Genomic DNA, 25,786 nt, shown 5'->3' with positions numbered 1-25,786 from the left:
TATTTTTTTATTTTACATAACACACAAATGTTTTTGAATTTCCAATTAAATATTTTGAAACAAATAATGCATTGATAGTATATAATTTTTGTTTTTTTTTATCAATATATGAATATAATTAAGATATAAATTTTGAATTAGAAAAATCAGTTTTACAAAATATACACAACTTTTTAATTTTTATATTAATAAGCTTAAATTTGAAAACAAAAATTTTCATTGGAATTAAAGTAAATTTAAGCATATTTGTTTTGTTAATCACAGATAACTTATATATAAATTTTAAATGAAAGCTAATGATAAAAATAAAAGAAAAAAAACCAGAGAACAATGTAATTCTTTTGTTGTGAAAAATTTCATACAACTTCTGTAATCATGAACAGTTACAAATGTTATAGTCATCTAATATAAAATGATCAAGCAGAACATGGGTAATCTAGAAGGTCGTCTAAATAATTTAATCTTAATAAGAAATTTGAAATCAAGAATACATAAGAGAATTATGTCAATACTTTATATGAGATTTATATTTTATAAAAATCTTTATAATTTTAAATCACAAAATATTTTTCAACCATAAATTTTATAAAACCAAAAAACTTAGAATGTTCATTTCTTAAAATGATTTTACTATTTGATAATAAGTGCTATAAAAAAAGTAACATGATAAGATAAGAGAAGAGCTTTAAGGCAAAATGCATTCTAATGAATGTAACATTATAATAGTGTTTGAAATTCATTTCTTTCTCTAGAATGAAAGATGTCTTAATAGCATTTAAAATTATATTCTGTAAGAAAATTTATAAAAGCATCTTCTACTAGAAATTAAAAGAAAAAAAATGGTTTAACACATTTAATGCAATTGCCTAACATTGAGAATTATTGTATTCAGTATGTATGAGTATAATATACAGTATAATTTTCACATTATTGACAATAATACTGTCTGATGTCAAATCATCATCAAATTATAAATATAATATTAGAATGATACCAGTAACAAATGCTTTGCCAGATTATACATACATATAAATATATTTAAAAGATTTGATTTATCATGATTGTAAGCTGTGACTGTATGTATATCTTTTTAAAAAACTCATTATTCTGATACATTTAATATTGCTGATTTCTACAATATGATATAAGTAGTAAGTAGTCATTCATTGATAAAATGAAAGAGAACTAAATTAATAAAAAAACAATAAATATGAAACCAAAAGTACTGATAAATGTATTAAGAAATTATAATTTATTTTCATTAAATGTATTTTTTTAGTAGTATGTTCATAATTACAAATACAGTAGAGCATCGATTATCCGACCCCTGATGAACCGACCGCGTTCTAGTCGGCAAATTCAAATGTCCGCTAGTGATGTGGCGCTACAATATTTGGTTATGTCTTGGCTACTTTAATATTATTTTTGTTAAATTTTTGCATGTTTTAGCTGGCAGCACTGGCTCAACCATGAAAGGGAGGCTAGTATTTAAACCAGGCCTAATACACTATACTAATAATGTATTTTTTCATACTTTTCAGTTATCTGACCAACCCCAGTTCCCAATTAAGTCGGATAATCGATGCTCTACTGTATATTCAAAATTCTCACAAATGCAAATATAAACTTTAAAAAATAAAATTGTGAAAGAAATAAATGAAAAAAATCTTATATAAATTTAATTATAATAGAAACAAACTTGTCAGTTTATGATACTAAAACAGTAAAAATTTACTGGAAAATATATTGGTAAAGTCAGAGAACCTAAAAGTTGAGTTAAAAAAAAAAGGAAATCCTGTTAAGTACATGACATTTAATCAGATACAATTTTTCAGTTCTTTCTTCCCTACCCGCAACAGTTCTTTGCTTAGGCACAATTTTATTCAGAAAGAAACAGCATCAGTATTTTGTCAAAATTTAATTTATAATCATTTTTCTGTTAATAATATAAATTTAAAAAATAATCTGAAATTGAAAACAATAATGTCAACTCACGATGTTGTTTTTGGAAGTGTTTTTATACTAGAATGGAGGGAATAAGTTCAATAACCAAAATGGCAGGAAGGAGCATTGCTACAACTAGGGCAAAATTGGGCATATTTTCATTTCTAATTATTTTAAATGAAATTAAATAAGTCTCAAAGTGGTGTATAAACATAAAGGTAATTTATACACAAGTATCTTAACAAATTAAAAATAGTGACTGTGTATTAGTGTATTCTGTATATATAAATAATCATCATCAAGATCTAATGTTTTTGAATCATTATTATTATTTATTATGCACAAGATGATGATGATCTAATCAAAAGTTAATTCTGGGTTCAGTCATTATATGGAAAATGACAAATATTAGGTAGCTTTTGCATTAATAGAAATTTTTTCTTTACTAAAGTATGAAAAAATTTGAGACAGAAAGAAATTTTAAAAAGCTTCCTTACTATGTTACAAATATTTAGAGTTGCCACCTTTTAGTAGTCTTTTACTGATTAAGTCTAATGATGTATATTATGTACGATTTGGAAAGTAGTATCAATAAAAGAAATAACAGACTATAATAGCTTAGTTCATATCTGTCACTGATTCTTGCTTTCAACACACAAATCTACATATCTAGAATTATTTTTCAGTTTGTATGTTATGTAAGTTAATATCAGAATTATATATACTATTTCACATAATTAAATATATGTAATAATATATATATATGTATAAAAACATTACTAAAATAAATTAAAGTTGAAATAAGTTAAAACCACAAAAATTTCAATAATTCAATCAAATTAATTTAATAAACAGGAACCAAATAAATTCTAAATGAAGTTATATTAAAAGCTATTCTAAAAAAGCAGAGTACTAAAAAATTGTAGTAGAAAATAATCTTAAAAAACGACGACTTTCTACAAACCTTTCATTAGTGGAATTTTCATTTTGGTCAATATTATTATTACTGCTGTGTCCATTTTCTTCTCTATAGGATAAGAAAAACCTTTTTAATTTTATATATTAAAGAAATCATTAAATAATATAAATGTTATTGAAAAGTTAATTTTAGTTTTTTGTAATTAACTAATAACTAATTTAAAAAAAAATCTTATTGATATCCTGTAATAACAGCTTTTTTACATTTTGTTTACTTTAATAATTATATACTAAAGTTTTATTTTCTACTGAAAAATTTAAATTTTTATATAAATTTATTTAACATAGTAATTACTTCAATAAAGAATGCTATAAAATTATTATTAGAATGTTTTATTTCAGTTAATATTAATACATTAACAAAATAATATTTTGAAATTTTTATGATAATAGACTTTTTGAAAAATCCTATCATCATAAAAATTGGAGGACTTCATTTGGTCACTTGTCTTTATTTTATTCATAAAACAATAAAAATTCCATCCTGCAAAATAGGTTCCATATCTAATCTGAATAATGATTAAAAAATGCTTCAAAAAGTTTGAATTACATATTTCCATGCCACAAAAATTGTTCATTAAAAGACAATTTATATATTATGAGAAGACCAACAGCATATAACTTAGTTATCAAATAAGTTAATTGAATAATTGTTAAAAATTTATGTGATATTTTTTGTAATAATTCAAAAAACAAGAGAATAAACAACACCAACCCTGGTTCACTGTTGACAGGAATACTATCATCTTCAGGTTTAGAAGCAGCTTCTTCAGCTTTTTGTCTGCAAAATTTAATTATTAAAAAAAAAAGCATAATTTGAAAATACAGGTTTATATTTCTTTTTAACTTAAAATTTTATTTGAATTGTGAAAGAATTAAATTTGTTGTTTGTACAATTTATTTTTTTATTTCTAAATTTGATACTGGGGGAAAAAAAACTATACCTTTTAGCTTTTGCTGCTTCAAGATATTTATTTGGTAAGCCAGATTTTAAACAATAATCATTATAACTCTGCCTTGATATTCTTCTAACTTCTTTCCTTAATTCTTTAAAAGCTTCAATATTTGACTTTGATGGCGATCTTTTCATTCGTTTATGTGCTCTAATTTTTTCTTTTAATAATTTCAAAATTGCATCATCAAACCATGGCTTTTTAGCAAACACATGTTTTGGTGCTGCAGAATCTTGAGATTTCTTCTTCTTTTTCTTTCCTAAAAATATAGCACATATTCATTTATATTTCAAATTCTGATTATCTGTAAGTAATTTATTAATTTTTATATAAAGCTAGCCTAAGAACTTTGTTAAGGATGTTTAGTGACGATACTGTAATGGGATTAATTTTGATATGGTTAATTAAATAACTGAGTATAACATTCATCCCAACCAATGATAACACAAGAAATCTTGGTGGATAATTATAATACAAATGAGCAGTTTGCCACACAAACAATAAATATTTATCTGATTTGAATGGATAACTTCTTGTAGCAAGAGACAGAATCAGAAAGTGGAATGGATTAATCCCTGCTCTACTTTCATCTATATCACTTATCAACTATACTTTCAACTATAGTCTATATTTTATTTTATTATTTGATGTCTGTGAAAGCAAATTGACATTAATGTTTTAATAATTTTTCTGAACCGAATTAATCAATGGTAACTAATAGGTCCTTTTTGGGCAGACTTTGTCTTCAATTTTATTAATAATAATAATAATTAATAATCTCCATCAGACAAAAAATTTACAAAGAAAAATCTAAATGTATCGTCACCAGGGTGCAGCTGCCAAATCTACATTTTCCAGCGCTCGTTCTAGTAGATAAAAGCAGAAACACCCCATAGGATGGATGAAAAGCAAGATGTCTGTATGTCACCAGTGCTTTTTAAAGAAACTTTTATAATTTTAATTGGATATATTTATGTTTTTTAAAGGACTTCTTTAACTTCTGGCAGCATGTAGCCTATAAAGAAAGGTCTGTCGCCATGAATGTGTATAGCCTGGAACACAAGAAATAAATGGTGGATCCTTTTGGAAAGACTTTGTCTTCAATTTTATTAATAAGAGGAATTACTTTTATTCCTTAAATGTTCTAGAAAATAGAAAATAATTTCAATTTGAGATATCAATTTATAGAGTTATGGAGAAGCAATTCATAAATATAAGATTTCTGTATAATCATTTAATGTACTGATGTGAGAAAAAAAATGTGAACTCAAATCTAATATCAGAATAAAATTTTAAAAATTACTCATTTAAAAATAATGTTTAAGTAGCTTAAAATGTATATTTTTAAAATTCAAATCAAATAAATTTTAATGTTATAAATCTCAAAAATGTTTGATATAAGATTTCAAAATAACTGATCCATATTCATTTGCCAGAAGAAAATTCTTGTCAACTTGTTATCATAAAATATCAAATAATTAAATAAAACTAAGATTTTAACTGGATAAATGTTTTAACAATTGTACATTTAATTCTGTCTATGAACTTTGGGAAAATCTTCCAAAATAATAAATTCTTTAGCATTTAATATAATTTATTGAATTCCTTTATATGTTAGATTTTTTAACATTAATAATATAACTGAAGTTACTTCATGACAAATATCAAATTGGTAACAACAATGAATTTAAAAACTCTATTTAGAATGAGCATAGAACTATATCAAATTTATATTTTCATTGAAAAAGTTTATTTATTATTAAAATTTTATATATAAATTTAATATCAAAAGTATTTCAATTTCTTGACTTAAATTCTAAAGCCAAGTTATGAGTAAGCATATTCAGGCACAGTCATAAATGAGTAATTTAAGAATTATTAAAAAATATACAGAATGCTCATAATTAAAGTACTATTCAACACTGTCTGAAGCGATATGTAGCAGTCCAAACTCAACTAAAATTACTGTTTCAGGATATGTAGAAGAGATTTCCAAAGAGAAAAATTGTTCCAAAACTCACCACTACAGAAGATGCAACAACTGCAACTAGCAAAAATCTTGACGCAATTTTTTAAGGTGCTGTAATATGAAATGCAGTTACAGCATTAGTATTGTTTTTATTAAACAAGACAGGCATATTCAAGCACAGTCATAACAACTGCTGCTGATCTCCATTAATACAAATGTTATTTCATATGCTATAGGCATTTTATATCTAGAAATTGACAATAGCAATGTGTATTATGCATAAGCTATATATTATTTTTGTCTCATGTGGCACCACAAGTTTTGTAGTGGTAAGTTTTGAAATAGAATTTTTTCCTGTAGAATCTCTTCAATGTTCAGAAACATCAATATAAAAAATTTGGTTAAGTTTGGACTGCTTCATATTCCTTCAGATAGTGCTGAATAGGAATACTTTACAATTACTTGGTACTTTAGATTATTTATTATGTCTTTCCTTAGATGATTTAACCTATACAGTGAATGTTAAAATGAACATAAATCCAGAAAAAAAAAAAAAAAAAGATTATATCAGATAAAATCAACTTTTAAATAATGACAAAAAATGCAAAGAATTTTACCTTGTCTGTTTGCATGAAACTGTTTAGGTGTTCTTGAAAAACGTCCTCTGCCCCGTCCACGATGAGGAAAATTCCCTAAAATTTAAATTTAAAACATACTATTATTTTAATTACTGTTTTTAGTAACTTCATTATTTTAATTTAGATTTAAAAAAGTTGTACCTCTTCTGGAATGAAAAGGACCACCACCTGGTCTGGATGGCATATGGAAAGTATCATCTATCATAACATCAAAAAACAAATTAATTTCAAAGTTATAAAAACATAATTATAAATGAATTCACAAATACAATCAAACCCTATTTATGTTTTTCAAGAAAACTGAGAGAAAGATCATATAAGCAGGGGGAAAAAACATACAAATGGAACTGTTTTTAATTTCTTTCAGAGTGAATATAATCATCATAAAAATACAATGCAGACCAAATTAACACTATAAAACTGAATTTGTATGTGTATCCTTAACAAAAAGTATCAATTTATAATATATATATATAATTAACTCAAAACATACCTAAATCCAGATTAAAAAATTAAAAAAAAAAAAAAAAAAAATCCAGATTAAAAAATTATTACTGAACCTAACATTTTCAATCTTATTTAAAGATCATCAGGTTCTTAAGACAGAACAGAAAATTACTTTACAAATACAAACAATCAAGCAATTCAAATTGTATTGTTTATTGCACAAACAACGGTTGAATATACAAATTAGTTAAAATATCTAAAGAAAATGACCTAAAATAAAAATACTACACAAAATGAATATAAATAAAAAATACATTACATAAATGAGTAAGCATGTAACAAAATAAAAATGATAAATTAAACAAGACAAACTTCAAACAATGCCCTCCACACATGCAACAAGAGCACCATATCTCTACTGTTAATTGCACTCCCTTTACAAAGTGCCTTGTAGATTTAGCATATATCCAAATATTTTAGATGAGATGAGTTGATGCACAATGCAAAAGTGCCCTGTGAAAAAAGACATCAATGTCCCATCAGAAGTAAAAGCCACTAAGGTAGTTGTAGTCAAGCATTTTCTGATTGATTCTTGATGTTCTTTGCTCCTGGTGTGCAGAGATCTACACCTGCCACTAAATATATTCATAGGGGTGATCTATTCTATTGTTGTATAAAAGTATTGAGTAAATGCCTGGAATATGATGTTTCATTGGCAGGATCTTTGTCATTCTTGAGTACAGAGAATACATTCAAGCTTCATTTATACGTATTCAAAAGTTGGAGTATTGTGCTATATCTTTGTAGATTCCATTAACAGTAGTGCAATGCTCCAAGTTTGAACCAATTGTAAGGTAAAAAGACTAAATTTACTCTAACACTAAGTAATCACCTGAACAGAAAAATAAATTTAACTAACTGCATTTAATAATTTTCTTATTAAGAATAAAATTTGATAAGAGTGACTAGCTGTTTTGAAAATTTAAAATTATTAAAAAATGAAAATGTAAATTAAATGAATGAACAGACATAAGTTAATAATTCACTATATCAATAAAATGTAAACTAATACTAAGAGTATTTCTTACTGTAATTATTAAATCCAAAATCAGCATTATAGCCATAATCTTGTGACATATCATATCCATCAGAGAAATTGTTGGAATAATCAAAATTTGTTGCATTCATTCCTCTATAATTGCCATAATCATTGGATGGATTATTATAAGGACCAAAATAGGAATAATCTGTATTATCTGGTCGATATCCCATATATCTGTTAAAAGAAGAGAAATATTTATATTAACAAAATAGCTCAGAACTATTCTTATTAAGTATTCTAAATGCTAAATAAATAAATAGGTATAAAACTTTAATTATAATTTTACGGAATTTAGTTTAAACTCTTGCATTTTTGGATAAATTTAAATTATTTTTCACTTCATAAAAATATTCTCACCTGGTATTTATAGGATATGATACTTCCCACTGATTTCTTGGCATCTGATTCATATTTCCAGAATACATCATATCACCAAATTGAGATGATCGGTCATAAAATCCTGAAGAGGAAATATAATTATTTTTAAATAAAATTATACAATATCTTCAAACTAATGTTATATGCATTTATATATAGAAAAAATGTTAAAGGTAGAAATCACAACATAATTAAAAATTTTATTTCATGGCATAACTTATAATAGATTTAACATTATGAAATTTTATAAACTCAATGTACCTTGGTTAAAATCAAAATTTCCATCACTACTTCCTCCTGCTTCCATATTCTGTGATCTGGGTCCATAACCATTACCACCCATTGTATTTCCTTGTCCAAAGTATCTTCCTCTATTTCTATAAAAGCAAAAATTTAGCTTGAATTTAAGAAAGCAAGTAAACTACAATAAAAATTAGACATTTATTAACTGTGTAACAAACTCATCCAAATGTATTGGTCTATTCGCTTGTGCCAACAATAGATCTGACACCTAGCAGTATTAGAGCAAACTACATAATGGCAGCTGCTATGGGTATAAAGTCTGTGATCTGTTAGAATTAGAAAGTGTTCAACCTACAATGGTAAATAATAAGTATTGCTGTGAATTTGGATGTAAGTCTAAAAATTCATCAAACTCAATACATATGCACACATTCCAAAAAATAAATTACTGCAAAAAGGTGGGAAATAAAACTGAAGTTATCAGTTCAGTTTCACCAATACCTATTTTGCTGAGCTTAAAATTCTTTTATTTTTACAAACATTTTCAACCTATCTAATATAGGCCATCATAAGGTTTAATATTGTAAATGTTCCAAAATGAAACATACCATTTTTGAATATTTTACATATTTAAAATTCAAAAAATAATTTAACTTTATAAAATAATTTGAAGGAAGTGTGTATATTAAATAAATAAAATAAACTCTTTTATAGACCATTCTTGAGTTTTTATAAGAAAAAGAGCACCCAATATCTATAGCTTGCTATGGAATGATAAAGATAGTGTAAAGAAAAAGCTGGGATATATAAAATACCAATTGAAAATCAACAGTTAGGTATCGAAAAAGATTATGTGGGTGTGACTAGAAGAAACCTGGCAGGTATGTCTGTGAGATCATATATACAACATTGACAAACGACACAACATTAGCAATTATGGCACAGACTGAAGGAGCGATTTTAAAATGGAAAGAGGTGAAAGTCATTAAAACGGTAACTCTCCATCCATTGCGCTGGAGATGAAAATTTATAAAAGTAAAATGAAAAGCCATTGCCTAAATGCAAGGATGCTAATGCATTTCCAACAGCATGGAAATATATAATAGAAAAAGTATGGGGCTTAAATACCCTTAAATCATGTTTCTTTCTAGTTAGCTTTGTTTTCTATGTTTTTATTTGTTTATTTTATTTATTTAATATACACACTTCTTTCAATTTACTTTAAAGTTAAATTAGTTTTTTTGAATTTTAAATATGTAAAATATTTGAAAACAGTACATTCCATTTTGGAACATTTATAATATTAAACCTGACAATGGCCTATATTAGATAGGTTGAAAATGTTTGTAAAAATAAAAGAATTTTAAGCTCAGCAAAATTAAGTATTGGTGAAATTGAATTATTTGCTGAGAAAGAAGTAGATATATATGAAGTTATCAGTTTTAGCATTTCTCCTCCTATAAGACATCTTTTTCGATCACCCACATATTCTAAAATGTTGGACACAAATATGGATAAAACATTTTGACTACAGAATAACTACAAAATCAACCAGGATTAATGTTGGACACAAATATGGATAAAACATTTTGACTACAGAGAGAAAAGTTACTAAAAAGACAACACACAAGTAACTCTTGTACGTTGTCAAACACACTATACCCTTTGTGGCAGCCATTTTTGTTGACTCATATGCCACCTATATTTACTGGCATAAGTAAATATATAATACTAAATAACAATCTGTAATAATGTGGTGAATGTTTAATAAGATGATAAGAAAGTCAACACAAGGATTAGTATATATTCCTATCCACAGAATAGAACTAATATTATCAATGTTAAAAACTATGGAAAATTTTCATTGTTGTTATTGTGGAAGATAACAATTTGCTGTCTTTTTGATTTATAAATGTGGTGTGTGTTCTGTAACAAAAAATCAGAATTTTAATTTATTTATTTGAACTATAGTTTAGTGTTAGATTTATGCAAGAGAATCCTTTATTTTTATTTATTTATAGAAACAACGTTCTATCCAGAATTTTTTTGTTGGGTAATCAATAAAAACTGCCGCTTCTTATCAATAACCTTATTCTGTCTTGAACAAGTTTAACATCATCTTTGACACCATAGTTTAAAATCAGTTGATCATTATTTTGGAATTGTTAGTTATTTTAGCCATCTTTTTTTAAGCTAAGTAAATTAGTCTAATATGACTTTTTTTCATGCCACTTATTTAGGGATTTTTATGAATTTTTTGATAAGAGAAGAACTTTCATATGTCTATATGAATATATTTTTTAAAACTGAATTATACATTCAGTTTAAAAAAATGATCATGGATATTATTCTTAGTAATTTTGGGAATGTGGCTATTTGAGTTACATCACAATATTTCCTGGGAGCAGATGCAGAACATGCTGATAATGATAGGAATGTAAGCCAAAGCAATATAAAGTTTAATTGACTCTTATCTATAGAACACCAAAATGTGTACTAATTTGTACTAATATACTTGTAGTAGGAATGTGCTCCATCAACTCAGGAATATAGCCAGAAATTTTTTAGTGTGGGACACCCATGGGAAAATTATACAATGCTGCAGGTAAAGGGGCTTTAAGATCAGTGTAAATTTAAGTCAAATTTTGCAACTTTTCATTATATAAACATGTGCCCTAGTCAAGCAATGTATAGAACAGAATTGACATGCAATTATGGAGACATAAAAACACCTTTAATTATAAATTAAAGTACTAGTACATTCACTTTAGCAACTATTTCAGTCTAATGGACCTATTCTTCTTATGTATCCAGTAATCAATTGCTTTTCGAAAATTAAATGCCTGTACATGTTGTCCTTCTACAACAATTCTCATAATAGCATCTAAAGAAGCCTGGTTTAAGCAATTATTAGTTTTTACAATCTTCATTTGTAAAAAGGTTCTTTCACAAATAGCAGTGTGAAGTGTAATAACTCTGTAGCATTGAGCTATTTTGCACATGTTTGGAAATAAAGTTTTTTAAGTCACATTACAACACAAATATTTCACCAATTACACAGTTGTTTTTTTCTTATGGTGGTCAGTGATGAACTGCTTGAGGTCATTCCACTCTGTTAGTTTCATCAGCATCCAATCCAATTCTGTGACATATTCAATAAATTGCATTCTTTCCAGAATTGTTGTAATTGACATCCACAGGAGAAGAAAGCTTGAACGGGTCAAAAATTTGGAACTGCTTAATAATCTCAGAATTAGATTCATTGAATCTTGAAGCAATATTATTGATGAGATTATTCATGTAATTTGCTCTCACTATTGCAAATTTGAACTTTGATTTATTGGTACATTTAGTAATTGTGATGTCTTTGCTTTCACACATTTGAATAAACTCGCATCAATGTCCAGGACATCTTTATGTATGTCTTTCATCCTTTGTAGTTGTTTGTTGTTGAAAGTAAACACTCATTCACCATTGAAAGATCTCCATCATCATTTGGAGTAATTTAGAAAACCTGTTGATTAGACAAGACCTCACACATCATCAGCATTATGGCAATAAAGCTATATTCAGTAATGAATGAACAGAGTCCTTTAGTTCTCACATCTTTTCTTTCTTCACTTCTCTTTCAAAACTCATTACAACAGCTGAATAAATTTCTTAGAGTCTTAACACTTCACCATAATTTAACCATCTGGTTGAGCTTGGTTCAATAAACTTCAGCACTAGTTCACCTGAATCTCTCTCAGCCCTGCAGTTCTAACTGGGCTGTTATGAAAAAAGTCAAGTAACTGCCTGAGAATGTTTAGAAAAGCTGCTACTTTTGGAAACTTCTAAGCTGCCTGAGATTATGCAAGGTTTAGCCTGTGTCCTGCACAGTGGCTTGTAATTGCTTCTGTTAGATGCTGATTACCCATACTTCTTTGAACTTCCACTTGCCTTTCTGTCACTTTTTTTATAACACCATGCCTGCAACCAGTAAGCACTGGTGCACCATCCAGTTCCACATACTTTGCTATAATTCAAGTTACCTCCTCAATCAATTTGGAAACACATCTTGCAATTATATTTGCATCCAGAAACACATGGACACTGTCAGTAGAACTAGATTCACAATTTGTAAAACATGCCTCCAGCATCACAACTGTATATCAACCAAGATCGACCTTGTTGCCACTACATACAGAAATATGCAGCATGCTTGCCTTTTTGAGACTTCAGAGCGTTTTCATTCTCTCTTTTGGTCAACTTATTACCAGAATTCGTATTCAATTCTGATGTTATCTTCATGTGACAATTGCACAGAATTTGAACTCTCTAACATTTGAGTTTCTAATCCTGTAATTCATTGACCATCTTCCATAGACATTATCAAGACATTTGAGCTGCTTTCACTCTTTTCCCCTGATGTTGATTGGCATTCTTCAACAACTGCACTCGCTGTACTTTTTTTTAACACCTCTGTGATATTGATATATTTTATCTTATGTTTTTGTGGTCATAGCATGATTATTTCAATTATACTTTGCAGACCATTGGGCTCCAAAAACAAAAAGCAATACCGCTGCTCTATCACTGTGAATCGGTTTAAAATCATCACTTACTTTTTCAAGCTGTAATATTTCTAGTAATTATTGCCATTTCCTATATATTGACATATATCATTAGCATTCAATATAATTTTAAAATGTCACCATCTTTGCAAGTTGGTGTTATTTCTACTTGCTCATGTACACAACCAATTCACCATTTTTCCTGTGCTGGCTATCTAGAAGATGGTCACCTGCCATCAAACTTGCTACCAATTACCATCTAGCAGACATTTTAGATTACATTAATCTAATAGCTTCTAAACTGATGCAAAGTTAAAATAAAAAAATCTAGCAATGAGTTGCATAACTTTTCTAGGTGTCATGACATTTTATTTTAAAAATAACTTTTATATTATTAATCATAATAAATAAATAAATTTGTATATGGAACCTACAAGTTTTTTTAATAAAAATTTTCTATATTTTTAATTATTATAAAATGGTAAAAAGCATAATTTTCAGGAAAGAGACAAGTTTTAAAAATAAACTGTAAATGCTAACAACAAATAAAATCTTAATTACATCCGATTCCACATGAGAATATGACGTGTGACACCCCTCTATCTTTCCACCCAAAATTTAATAGCATCACTGCCCCTTATACACAAGTTACCATGCCAAATTTCATATCATCATTGGTATTACTCCATCATGAGATATTAAATGAAATAGATGCCAACACACATGCATACATATCCACAGAAATTTCCCCCTTTTTAATTTTTTGGGGGGTTCAGAGGGTCTAAAAATGCGGAGATCCATTTTGAATACTTATGCATTATTCAATCTATATTGCAACTGAACTCTTTCTCAGTAATTATACTTATATTCATTAAACAATTCCAATGATTACAGAAAATTAATTACCTGTTTTTACCTCCTCTATTTTTTCCACCCCTAGATCCATTCCAAGAGGTTTTATATTCTGTTTCTGCCATCTCTATATAATTTCTAAATAAAAAGTTAATAAGACTTAGCAAATAATGTTGCAAGAATTTTATATAAAAAAAAAGAGTACAAAAATAAATTATAACAATTAATTGATCCATAAAACAAATGGAAAAATATTAGACTAGCTCCTTCATAAGAAATTCTATGTAATATTTTTTACAATGTAATATTTGAATTTCAGGTATAACTTAAAATTGTATTCAAAATTTCAATTTTTAATAAACTTATATAATTAGCTACATTTCTCTAACTCTTTTCCATACAATAAATTCAGTTTTCCTTTTAAATAAATAAATAAATTGAAAATTTTTAACTAGCTTTCATTCTAATTCTTACATTTCCCTTTGAACAAATTATCATCTTTATAATTTTTCCAATTCATATAATTCATATGGCAAAAAAGAAAAATAGTTGAAAATTCATTTACTTCAAATACTGGTTGTATGTATTGAAAACATACAAATATACTCAAAACTAATAAAAGGAATATAATTATTCAATAATTTGAACCACTTCAAACCCTTATATTTAAATGTGTTCAATTGCTTAAAATTCTGTTTGGTATTCATTAAGATATACCACCTGATTATGATTGCTAGAAATGGATAAAAACATTTGTATCATAAAATAGCTTTATTCCTTTTATTGGTTTTGTGTATACAGTGGTGTCTCATATAACGTACTTAATTCGTTCCAGGTGAACGTCCGTTAAGTGAAACGTTCGTTATACGAAACACATTTTCCCATAGAAATACATGTTAAAACATCTAATTCGTTCTGTAGCATAAAATAACTGTACTGTATTGTTTAAAAAAATGAACATGGGGTGCATTCTTTTATTCCTCCGCGTAACTCTGCGTGAGCGACATCCGTTTAAAAATTCTTGCGGAACGTGTTCCTAAATTCCGGTGGAAGTGCGCGCCGCCGAACAGCAAAAACGGCCGCTTGTAGCAGTAGTCTACGGTGGAAAGCAACAAGGCGTCCTCCATGGCTCAGATAGTTTCATTTCCGGGTCCATTATGTGGTTTTATGAATGAAAATTTAGAAATTGTGAAAGCACGAGTTAGCGCACGTGGTGATGTAAATGTCTTTACAAATTTTTTTCGAATGGTAGCCGGCATTCTAATTTTTTTCGTGGCTATTTTGAATGCTCTTTCAACAAATAATCCATTTTATGGTTAAATTTTACAATTGGGACCCTTCTTTTGCCTTTAAAAGCTCATATTTTAGAATTATAGATTCCTCCATCATGATACTATCAATAGTGCAGGCACCGCCATCTTTCTTTCACCGTCGTTCCTAAATGCCTACAAACAGCAGCGCACTCCTGTAGTAGCGGAGATGCAGAGCGACCGCTATTAAAGAACGCACCTATGGAGCAGTCACCAATTATACCGGAAAGTCCGTTGTTTGCAGCCAGTCTGTTGCTCAAGTCACGTAATGGCCAAACAGAAAGCCCGTTGTTTGCAGCGTCCATTATACGAGGCACCACCGTATTTGTGTGTTTGTTTTATAGTTGATAATTCAATATAAATTTATAAGTATATACTATATTAATAAATTTTTATTGAATTATCAACTGTTTTTCTTTTTTGCTATAAGTGGATAATTTAAATTATATTTTGAAGATTAGAAAAGAAAAGAATGGGCCCAGAGTGGGACTTGAACCCACAACTCTTGCAAATCCAGGCTGATTTTTTCTTCCAGAAATTCTAAATAATCTAATTTACCAATAAGCTGAAACAGTTGACAATTGACACTAACACAAACCAACACTGTAATACTTACTCCAGCAGGTAGCATTTAATGTAATTACAGATGTTTCTGCAGCATTAAGAAGCCTTCATCAGGTAAAAAAGCCAGTTCACAGATAGAACAAGGAGAACAAGGATGAACATATTCAAAAATGGAGAAACATTCCAAACAGAATATGGTGCAATTTGAAAATTACAAGATAATGTAAATGACAAAAAACATTAACTACTTTACAGACAATAAATATATCAATTTGAGTAATGTAACTTTTAAAAATAGAAACAAAAATACTAAAAATAATGCAGGAACTGAAGTTAAACAAATGTCTCAGGTTTATGTTGCAATTAGAAAATTACAATGGACATTGCATCAATAACAATAACATTTATTTACCTCAAGCATGGCAATACATTCTATATATCCTTAATTCAAAAGCCTGTAAGACATACATTTAACTTTAGTTCCTACATTATTTTTGTTTTTATTTTTAAAAGTTTTATTATACTATTATAAAAAGTTTTTGAACATGTTCATCTTTGTTCTATTTGTGGAACAGCTTTTTTTTTTTTTTTTTTTATATATGAGGGAGGCTTCTTAATGCTGCCAAAAACATTTGTAATTCCATTAAGTGCTACTTGTTGGATTAGGTATGTATGGTGGTGGTTTGTGTTAGTGTCAATTCTAAATTAACATTAATTGATTATTATTATTAAAATTGTCATGCGATGGCAGCCTAACCATCTACTTTTAGTCAAATTACTTTACATCTAATTATTAAATTAGTCCAATAATACAACAGATCATTTGACATTATTTAAAAACCATATATATATATAAAAAGAAAATATACTTATGATATAAACAATAAGAAATCAGCAAGGTGATATTGAAATCAGTGGCGTGCCGTCATTGGAAGCAGTGGAAGCGCCACTTCCCTTGTATTTTCTAAAATATAAATTTTCATATTTTAATGTACAGGTAACCCCCATATAACATGGGAGTTACGTTCCAAAAAATTGCTGTGTTATGCGAATCCGTGTTATACGAAACAAAGAACTAGTGCGAAAAGGGGGTTAGGTTCCAAGAATTAAAAAAACATGCTGTTAAATCCTTCTTTAAATCGGATTTATTATTCACAAGTCGAAAGGCTGAATGCAGGCAGGCATCGGGGCATACAAAATTACAAATAAAAATAATAATGTACTGAATATTATACTGTAAAAATATAAAATAATTTATATTGTTATTTTAAATTAATTTAAGTAGTAGCCAGGGGCGCCCCTAGTGACCATTTTTGGCATACATTGATAGAATCCATTTTTTGAGCTTTATATAGTAGATTTTTTTCATGGATAAAATACTTATTTATTATTTAAATAAATATTTTACCAGAGGATTATTCATCCTATATGATGATCCCAGCATGAGCATCATCAACTGGTAACAGTTTTTATTACATTTCATGTTGTACTGTACAAGTGTTTTACCTAATTCCCGAACCGTGTTAGAGTGAATCCGTGCTATAGAAGTGCCGTATTACACGAGGGTTACCTGTACTTTGAATTAATTAAAATTACTATTTTATTATAACTGCATTATGTATCTTATTACAAATTTCTATACATGTGAAAAAAACTATAAGATTGCTATTGTATATTTGAATATCAGTAGCGGAATGGAAGTGCTGTATTGTCGAAAAAGGGTCAACTTCCAAGCAGCCAGATTATAGGCATTGGCGCATGCACTTTACAGAGCACCAACCTCACTCAGTTTAGCTGGTGGAAGCTACACACGTATAACGCTTCCAATGTTTCTATCCAGGACTGGTTCTGGGCTGTTAGCCGCCTACCTGTTAGATATTCGGCCGCCCTCAGCCAATTATGTGAATCATGAGTAGATTAGATTTATAACTTAACCCAACTGATAGGAGTTTACTGGCATGTTTTTATGATAGTTCTGTATAGTTGACAGTTTAAAAAAAATTCATTAAAATATTTGATATTTTTATTCCGCTCTCCCATTTTATATTACTTACAGATTTCAATGTTAAACCAGTGATATTATGATTTCGTATGTCCCATATATAAGGAAATGTAGAAAAAAACATGTACAAATCTTGTACAATGTTAAAAATTTAACTGTTACTTTGGCAGCATCATTTACAACTAAATTTAATGAAAGATGCATAAGATACAAAAAAGCTCTAGAATTCATTTCCCTTAAATTTACGATTTATGTATCCATTGTCATAAAAAATTTCTTTCCACTTTTTCCCAAGACTACAAATATCCAAGTACAAAGTAACCGGTTTCAACTTATTTCTACTTAAGAAGTAGTTAAATAATTGAGAGTTAGGGAATTGGGGACATAAATAAAACCTTGCTGGAAGAGCCAGAATTGATATAATCCCCGACAATCAAGGATACCTCGTACTCGGTTAACGTCCTGAATAACCAAAACACCATCTATTAATGTGCAAAAAAAAAGCCGTTTCTCGTCTATTTTGCCAAGCTGTAACCTTGCCACTTCAGACTTCATCTGCTGGTGTCGATGACACAGTCTAGGTCTCCCCACCTGTCTTTCAGACTTGTCAACGCCACTGCCTTGGAGCCACCTTCAATAGAAGATCAAAGAACCTCATCGACTCCCAGGACGTCCAAACAGCTGATTGTCCTAAAGCATACTATTTTGTACATAGTGTAAGTTTATTTTATGTTAAAATAAACTGTTTTTGTTAGATACTTGTCGCCTTTGTCTCCTCCACCACCACTCGCATATGAATGGACCCTACACCATCACTGACAAGTAATTAATTGATTGCCCCTGGAAGTTGGCTTCTTACAAAAACACAGCTTCCCTATCATCAAATGTCACAGCACGCCACTGATTGAAATACGATTGTTTACCAACACACAAAAACAATTTGATGTGATAATGGGATTTAATAATAACTAATAAATTTTTGTATTTATTTAATTCGCTTAAAATGTCAATTGTTCATGATATTCTTACATTCCTAAATGTACAACACTTCAAATTTATTTTTAACAGGCAGCAATTCAAAAAACAATTTCAAAGAAAGAAAAATGCATATTTTAAGTAGAAAATAAATAGCTAATGTGTAAATCCATGTAATTTACAATTACTTTATGTAAAAATTGCATTGATTTGAAAAACCTCACTCATCAAGACAAAAACCAGCAATCTCACAAATATGAGTGAGACATGCTCTCACCAAACCATTAAGTCTCTGATAAATGTTCTGCAAAATTAGTCATAAATCCCTTGAAATCTATAATTTTGATTTTCTTGAAATGAACACTGTCTCTTTGCTGAATAAACATTGATACCAAACTTACCCATATAAACATTATTATTGAAATTTCTGATAAGCACATCATGACCTTCCTTTGTTAAATAAAAGTCATATTAACATATTTAAGTATAATATATATATAATTTTTCAAAAGATCGTGAAATTGCATTTGTAATAATATTGTTTTTCATTTAATTTATAAAAACTTGAGTAACAAACTTCAAAAACTGATATATCCAAATTTAGATCTTTCATTGTTTGAATGTATTGGACTACGGTTTATATTTGCATAAAAGTTATTATAACAAAATTAATTATAATCAATAGTTAATAATTAATTTTCATTTGCTGCTTGCAGATATTAATATAATAATACAAGTGCTGCCTGGGCAAAAAGTAAGAACAATGAACATTAAAATGAAAATTATATTAAGAGTTTGGTTATTTTAGCCTACCATTGTCGTGTTTATCATGAAATCTTAAATTTATTGCTGATGTTTGCAATAAATATCACTTTTAAATACTTGCCAGAAAGTACCACCCTCTAGTTCCTCCACAATTCACTTTCAATCATCATGGTATGAGAAAAAAGATTTGTTTCAGTGTGTTCTACCACCCTTTAAAGTTAGTCTCATAAATTTTGGAAATCCTGTATATAAGAGTATAATAATGCACTGATATAATATATTGATAATTTTTATCAAAGTTATCAGAATTATATAATAATTTAGGCTACAAAACTACAAAGGAATGGAAAAGACTTGATTTGAAATGTTTATATGGGATAGTTGATTTACTATGCAAGATTCAAATCTTGATCAGTTTTTCCTAAAAATAATGAATGCAAACATCAATTAACTTGATTTTTAGATTAACACCAACAATTGCTGAATTATATTGGGCTATATCAATGCTACTATTAATAATTAAATATCAAGTAATTTGGCAAGTTGAGGATTTGAGTCATACTTCAGGACAATTCTTTTCTTCCAGAACCTTCTAAATTAGTTATTAAATATTAATTTAATTATAAATATTAAATTTATCAAGAGATGGCACCTAATGCCTACCTCTAGGCCAAATTATTTGGCATTTAATTATTAATAGAGGCATTAATGTAGCCATATATAGTCCAGCAATCATTTGGCATTAATCTAAAAATAATTAACTTATTTAATTAGCATGGAATCAGCTGATTTTTTAGTGTATAGCTAATAACTTTCAAGTAACATTAACATATTTGTTTTCTCTTAACTTGATACAGAATTCTATCAATAATATAAAAGATTTCACATTAACAATGACATTTTTATATCTAGTTATTTCAATTTTGATCTATTTTCTTACTCATGTAATCAACTCATAAATGCTTTTATTAATCTATAATGAACTTAAAATAACTATTGTTAATAACATTTTATTAAAACGAATAAAGCTGCAATCTTTCTTCTATTCTTAGGTAAAACTAGTGTTGCAAAAAAACTGTAATATATTAAGCAATCAATATATAAATTCTAATTTATTTAGGATGAATTAATTCTTGGGTTTTCAATTAATGAGCAAGTTTTCATTAATAGAAAATCAATTAAAATTTATAACTATAAAAATATTTATTTCAAAAACATTTTTAGCTTTCTTGATGACATCCTCATCTATCGTTTTTCTGAAGTTTCATCTTCGTAATGTATGTCTTTCTTACCACTTTAATTACATATACCGTATTTTACGGACTATAAGACGCATTTTTTTCTTCGAAAAATTGCCTCCAAAATTCAGGTGCGTCTTATAGTCTGTAGCATCTTATATGTATTTTATATGTATTTAAAAAAAAAAAAAAAAAAAATGCTTAAAAATTAAAGTGCGTCTTATAGTCTGTAGCGTCTTATAGTCCGTAAAATACGGTAAATAATTCCAAAATTAAACTTTACAGAATTATTATCTATCAACTTACTTTCACTATTCGAGACATGATATGCCACATTAGAAATTTTTCAATGCCATTTGAGCAATAAAAATATTTTACTATTTCTTAATTATAATTCGAAATGACAATACAATTTTAAAATATTATTCTGTTTGTAAAACAAAACTGAAAAATTAAATATAAAATTATTTCTTCTGTAGTAATTAACCTCTCTAAGGCATATGAAACTATAAACATAACCTTATTAACAAATTTAAAAAAATTGCAGATTTCGAGATCATTCCTTTGATTGACTATTGAACTTTTCAAATAACTGTATTTACGTAACAATAACAGAAAATGAAACATCAAAATCTCTCATTATTTCTAAAGAACTACTTTAAAAGACTCATTTTAGCCTAACAATAGCAAATCAGGATAATCAAAAATGTTCTAAACATAGCAGCAGAATCATTAAATAATTACACAAAAATGAATGGTTTATCTATAAATAAGAAAAAAGAATGACAAACTATATAATAACTCTTTGCAAAAGAATGACGACACATCCCTATACTTACAAGGGAAGGTTGGGAATTACCTATGCCACTTTTTTAATGGCATGTATATCATTTTATAGAGGTCACCTCCCTGATAAATATATTGAAAGTTTTTTTTTCTGCAAAATGATTTGTTTCCATAAAAATTAAAAAAAATTAATCATGATATTTAAAAATAAGGTAAATGTAAGCACACTTTAGCAAAAAGTGGCAATGGTTGAATTGTCTAGCATGTTCATTCTGTGTTTCAATGAGTGGAAGGTTGCAGGTTCAACAAACATTACAAAAAATTTCCCCCATGTAAGTCTTTCATTGTTTCTTCACGTAAATACCTTTATAGATTGTGTAAACACTGTCAGTTTTCTTTAATAAATAAATAATATATTTTTAAAACATGAAAAGCTAAAAGACTTACAGCAATGAAATGTTACCTTTCTGCAAACACTCACTTCAAATTACAGTAAGCAGAAGTTATTCTTTTGTAAAGACAAATGAAAACTATCTCATTGTACTGATCTTAAACTGTATACTTTTCAAAACAGAGAGACTACTATCTGCCAAATTTTGTAGTATTAAACACACAAATGCAAAACAATTAATTAATAAAAATGACAGAAATCAGTCATTACATGCAGTTTAAAGCTTATTATTATGCTTGGGTTAATAAGAAGCATTAACAAAATCTGTAGAGATATTTAGGTGGAAAAAACATGTAAAATATAATTAATATTACAATCTCAATTATACTTATTTTTTAAAATATTTCAACAAAGTGGAAATCTTCTATTTAAAAAATAAACAAAGTTTTCCTAGTTAAAATTATCAATGTAATTTGTGTTCCAACTAGGAAAACTTATCTGTTTTTTATATACAAAATCCTGTTTTATTGAAAGATTTTTAATACATAAACTCAAGTATAATTGAACAGGGATCGCTCAGAAAAATTTTTAAAAATTGCCATGATAGTCTAGACTTAGGCTCTGATTTTATCAAAACTTGTTAGGATTACAGGTGTATGGTGACAAGTAGACAACTTTACAGGTGCAGAATATGTCTGATTGTGCAAATGAGGATCAGGAGAAATTTGTGATGAAAATATTATTATTATTGCAATAGCCACAAAAGTGTTGTAGTAAAATGAGTAGTGTCTGTCTCAGCTAAGCCTGTAGACATTAATTGGAAAAATTCACCAAAACACAGAAGAGAAACAATGTTTTAAAAGTGAACTTTGTTTCTGATCAGTTCAGTCACTTGTTACATTACTGCCTATTTACTATTTATGCATTGCAAATAAGGACAAACAAATCTCATTTACTAAACCACAGTTTCAATTTGTATAAAAAAATGAAAATGGAGCTTTAAAAAACCAAAAAAGAAGATGCAGTTTTATTTTGAAACACTTTTCAATTCACATAAATTTGTAAAGCCTAACAACCACCAAATTACATAGGGCTACTTTTCCATGATTATATTTAATTAATTACTAAATTTAGTAATTAATTAAATATAATTGTGGAAAAGTAGCCCAATGTAATCTGGTGGTTGTTTGGATCTCTTTTCAATACTATTTAAAGGATGAAATGTTGACTCAAATTAAAACAATCAAAACATATCTTAAATCATCATAAAAATATGGTCATGTTTTCAAAAAATAAAATAATAATGAATAAATCAGTCAAAAATGCTAAAAAAGTTTATGCAAGTTTTCTTTTTGCAAAAAATTGGGATATTTTGTAAATACAATGGTGCCTCATATTTTGAATTTAATTCATTCCAGGAGATCATTCAAACTCCGAATCAAAATTTCCCATTAGAAATAACGTAAAGTGAATTAATCCATTCCCAGACCCTGAACAATATCCATTTCAATAAACTTAAACAGCAAACACACCTAGTTTAAGGTAAAAATAACACAACTGATTGGCCTAATAATAAATTACACAAAAATTGTAAATAAAATACATAAATATTGTATAATAAAATAAAAATTGCATTTATTGGTCCCACACCATGGACTTTTGCATCTTAACATAGATGTGTGATTTAATTATAACAGTTGTGAAATTTAACATATTACAGATAATATGAGATTTTATTCTTTGTTTAAAAGCCTACTTTACTTAGCTCTTCAATTAGCTCATTACTTCACACTTTGAATAATATTAAGTTGTAATGGCTTTGGATAAAATACAGTACAAATAGTAAAAAAAATGTGTATTTGCATATGGGAAAGATGCTCCTAAACTTCAAACATATTAAATGTGGTTTAAAAAGTTCCATCCAGGAAATTTTGAACTAAAGAACTTATATACGAGAACACACATGATACAAAACTCACAAAGCACCTAAAAGATGTTGACAAAGCAAAACTGCAAGAAGAAATTGTTAAAAATCGATAAACAGCAAACAATACAGTATAAATAACCAAACACACCAAAAATAAAATGAAAAAAACCCTAAAAACATATGAGCGTAATGCAAGAGTGAAAGATGACTTGAACACACAATAGATTGCATTTACGCTTCCAAGTGCATTTTTACACTATATGCACAGTTCAAACTTCAAAGCATTGATCAAACTGACAAGGGGAAACCCAAAAGGTTGTCATCACCAATTTAGATGAAACTTTGTGGATATGTAGTACTTTACTTGTACTTAAACTCTGCCAAAACTGCAGGAACCACTTATTCATACATTATTAAAAAAATCACAATAAAAGTTTATGTAACTATTAATACCTGCACAGAAGCTTGATTTACATGTTCACAGCTTGGCCTGATTAGTTAAGGCACTGCATGAAGAGTGACTATATGGGTTTGAATCCTGTGTGCGAGAATTTTTTTTGTTTTACATATATAATTTAATCTTACTGCCATTAAATTTTTATGTACAGTTCAATCAATGTTATATCAGGAAAGTCAAAACATTTGTTTGATGCTATACTGCAGAAAAATATAGAGAAATGGACTTCAAATTCATGGTTCATGACACAAGGTCCTACTCAATATTTGGCTAAATACAACATGATTTTGGTGGAACATTCCCCCTACTCAACAGATCTGGCTTCATCAGATTTTGTTTCTCAAGATGGAAAACATCCTAAAGGAAAGACTTTCAAGAATGTGGAAACCATTCAAGAAAATGCAGAGAACACTGAAGGCTATTCTGAAAAATGCTTCCAGCAGTTGCAAACACACTGGGATAAGTGCACCACTTAAAGAGAAAATAATAATGGGCGATAATGATGGTTAACTATTAATAGTTTTAAGGCTTCTGATAGCATGCGATACTAACAATAGTATCGCATTATTTTGCTCAATTTATAATTAATATTTTTTTAATTGCTTTTTAAATTTGTTTGATTTAACACTTTCTGTTCTGTTTTAGCTCAGGAAAAGGGCCAGACATATCTCCCCAGATATGTCTGGCACATATCTCCCCAGATATGTCTGGCCCTTTTCCTCAGCTACTCCTTAAAAATTTTCAAAGTTTTTTGACTTGTCCAGATTTGATCCTGAATCCCCAAGTAGTAGGCCACGTTAACCACTTGGCCATCCAGCCAAATTTGCTTTATTTTAAACAATTAATTTTGAGGAAATTAAATAATTAAAATTGCATGTAATGTTTAAGTTCTAACTACCAAAATTTTTGAAAAAATAATTATCATATAAACAATTAAACAATAGTCATTTGTTTGCTAGTTGGCAACAACTCAGTTTTTAACGTGATCTTTCCTTCCCATGTGGTATGTTGAGGATTGAACTGACTGGAGATGACCAAACTGGCAATGTAGTACTTGTGTGTGATGGGATCAAGTGTTCCTTGAGTGTGTCTTTTCTCTAAGATGGGTAATTTAATTACAAAAAAAAAAAAAGTCGGTTAGACCCGAAGAGGGTTGAGAGACTTATTTTAATGTCAAATTTGACATTACAGGAATGGACAGCCTTCAGGTAATGTGCTGTAAGTTAAAATCGAATTAAACAAAACAAAGAAACATTGTAAACGTAAGTTTTTGTGAATAAAAAGTTTTTTCATTTATTATTATTTTTTGTATAC

General features: G+C 28.2%; 1 protein-coding gene across 1 annotated transcript in view; it reads right to left on the bottom strand.

Moving 5' to 3' along the window:
* Positions 1 to 25,786, bottom strand: part of LOC136973254 (putative uncharacterized protein DDB_G0274405) — a 51,327-nt gene that overhangs the window by 23,814 nt on the left and 1,727 nt on the right. Inside the window, exons 2-10 of the mRNA XM_067267966.1 lie at positions 14,112 to 14,195; positions 8,671 to 8,786; positions 8,389 to 8,491; positions 8,018 to 8,205; positions 6,624 to 6,680; positions 6,462 to 6,536; positions 3,867 to 4,134; positions 3,638 to 3,703; positions 2,909 to 2,971 (exon numbers count right to left, since the gene is read on the bottom strand). Of these exons, the coding sequence (XP_067124067.1) occupies positions 2,909 to 2,971; positions 3,638 to 3,703; positions 3,867 to 4,134; positions 6,462 to 6,536; positions 6,624 to 6,680; positions 8,018 to 8,205; positions 8,389 to 8,491; positions 8,671 to 8,786; positions 14,112 to 14,182 (1,007 nt within the window). The 5' untranslated portion in view covers positions 14,183 to 14,195. The remainder of the gene's footprint in view (positions 1 to 2,908; positions 2,972 to 3,637; positions 3,704 to 3,866; positions 4,135 to 6,461; positions 6,537 to 6,623; positions 6,681 to 8,017; positions 8,206 to 8,388; positions 8,492 to 8,670; positions 8,787 to 14,111; positions 14,196 to 25,786) is intronic.

Source organism: Centruroides vittatus, unplaced genomic scaffold (assembly GCF_030686945.1).
Source record: "Centruroides vittatus isolate TY-2023 unplaced genomic scaffold, ASM3068694v2 contig_3125, whole genome shotgun sequence".
In the NCBI taxonomy this organism is placed as follows: Eukaryota; Metazoa; Arthropoda; class Arachnida; order Scorpiones; family Buthidae; genus Centruroides; species Centruroides vittatus.
The sequence above is the reverse complement of the archived record's forward strand: the minus strand, read 5'-3'. Positions and strand labels throughout refer to the sequence as shown.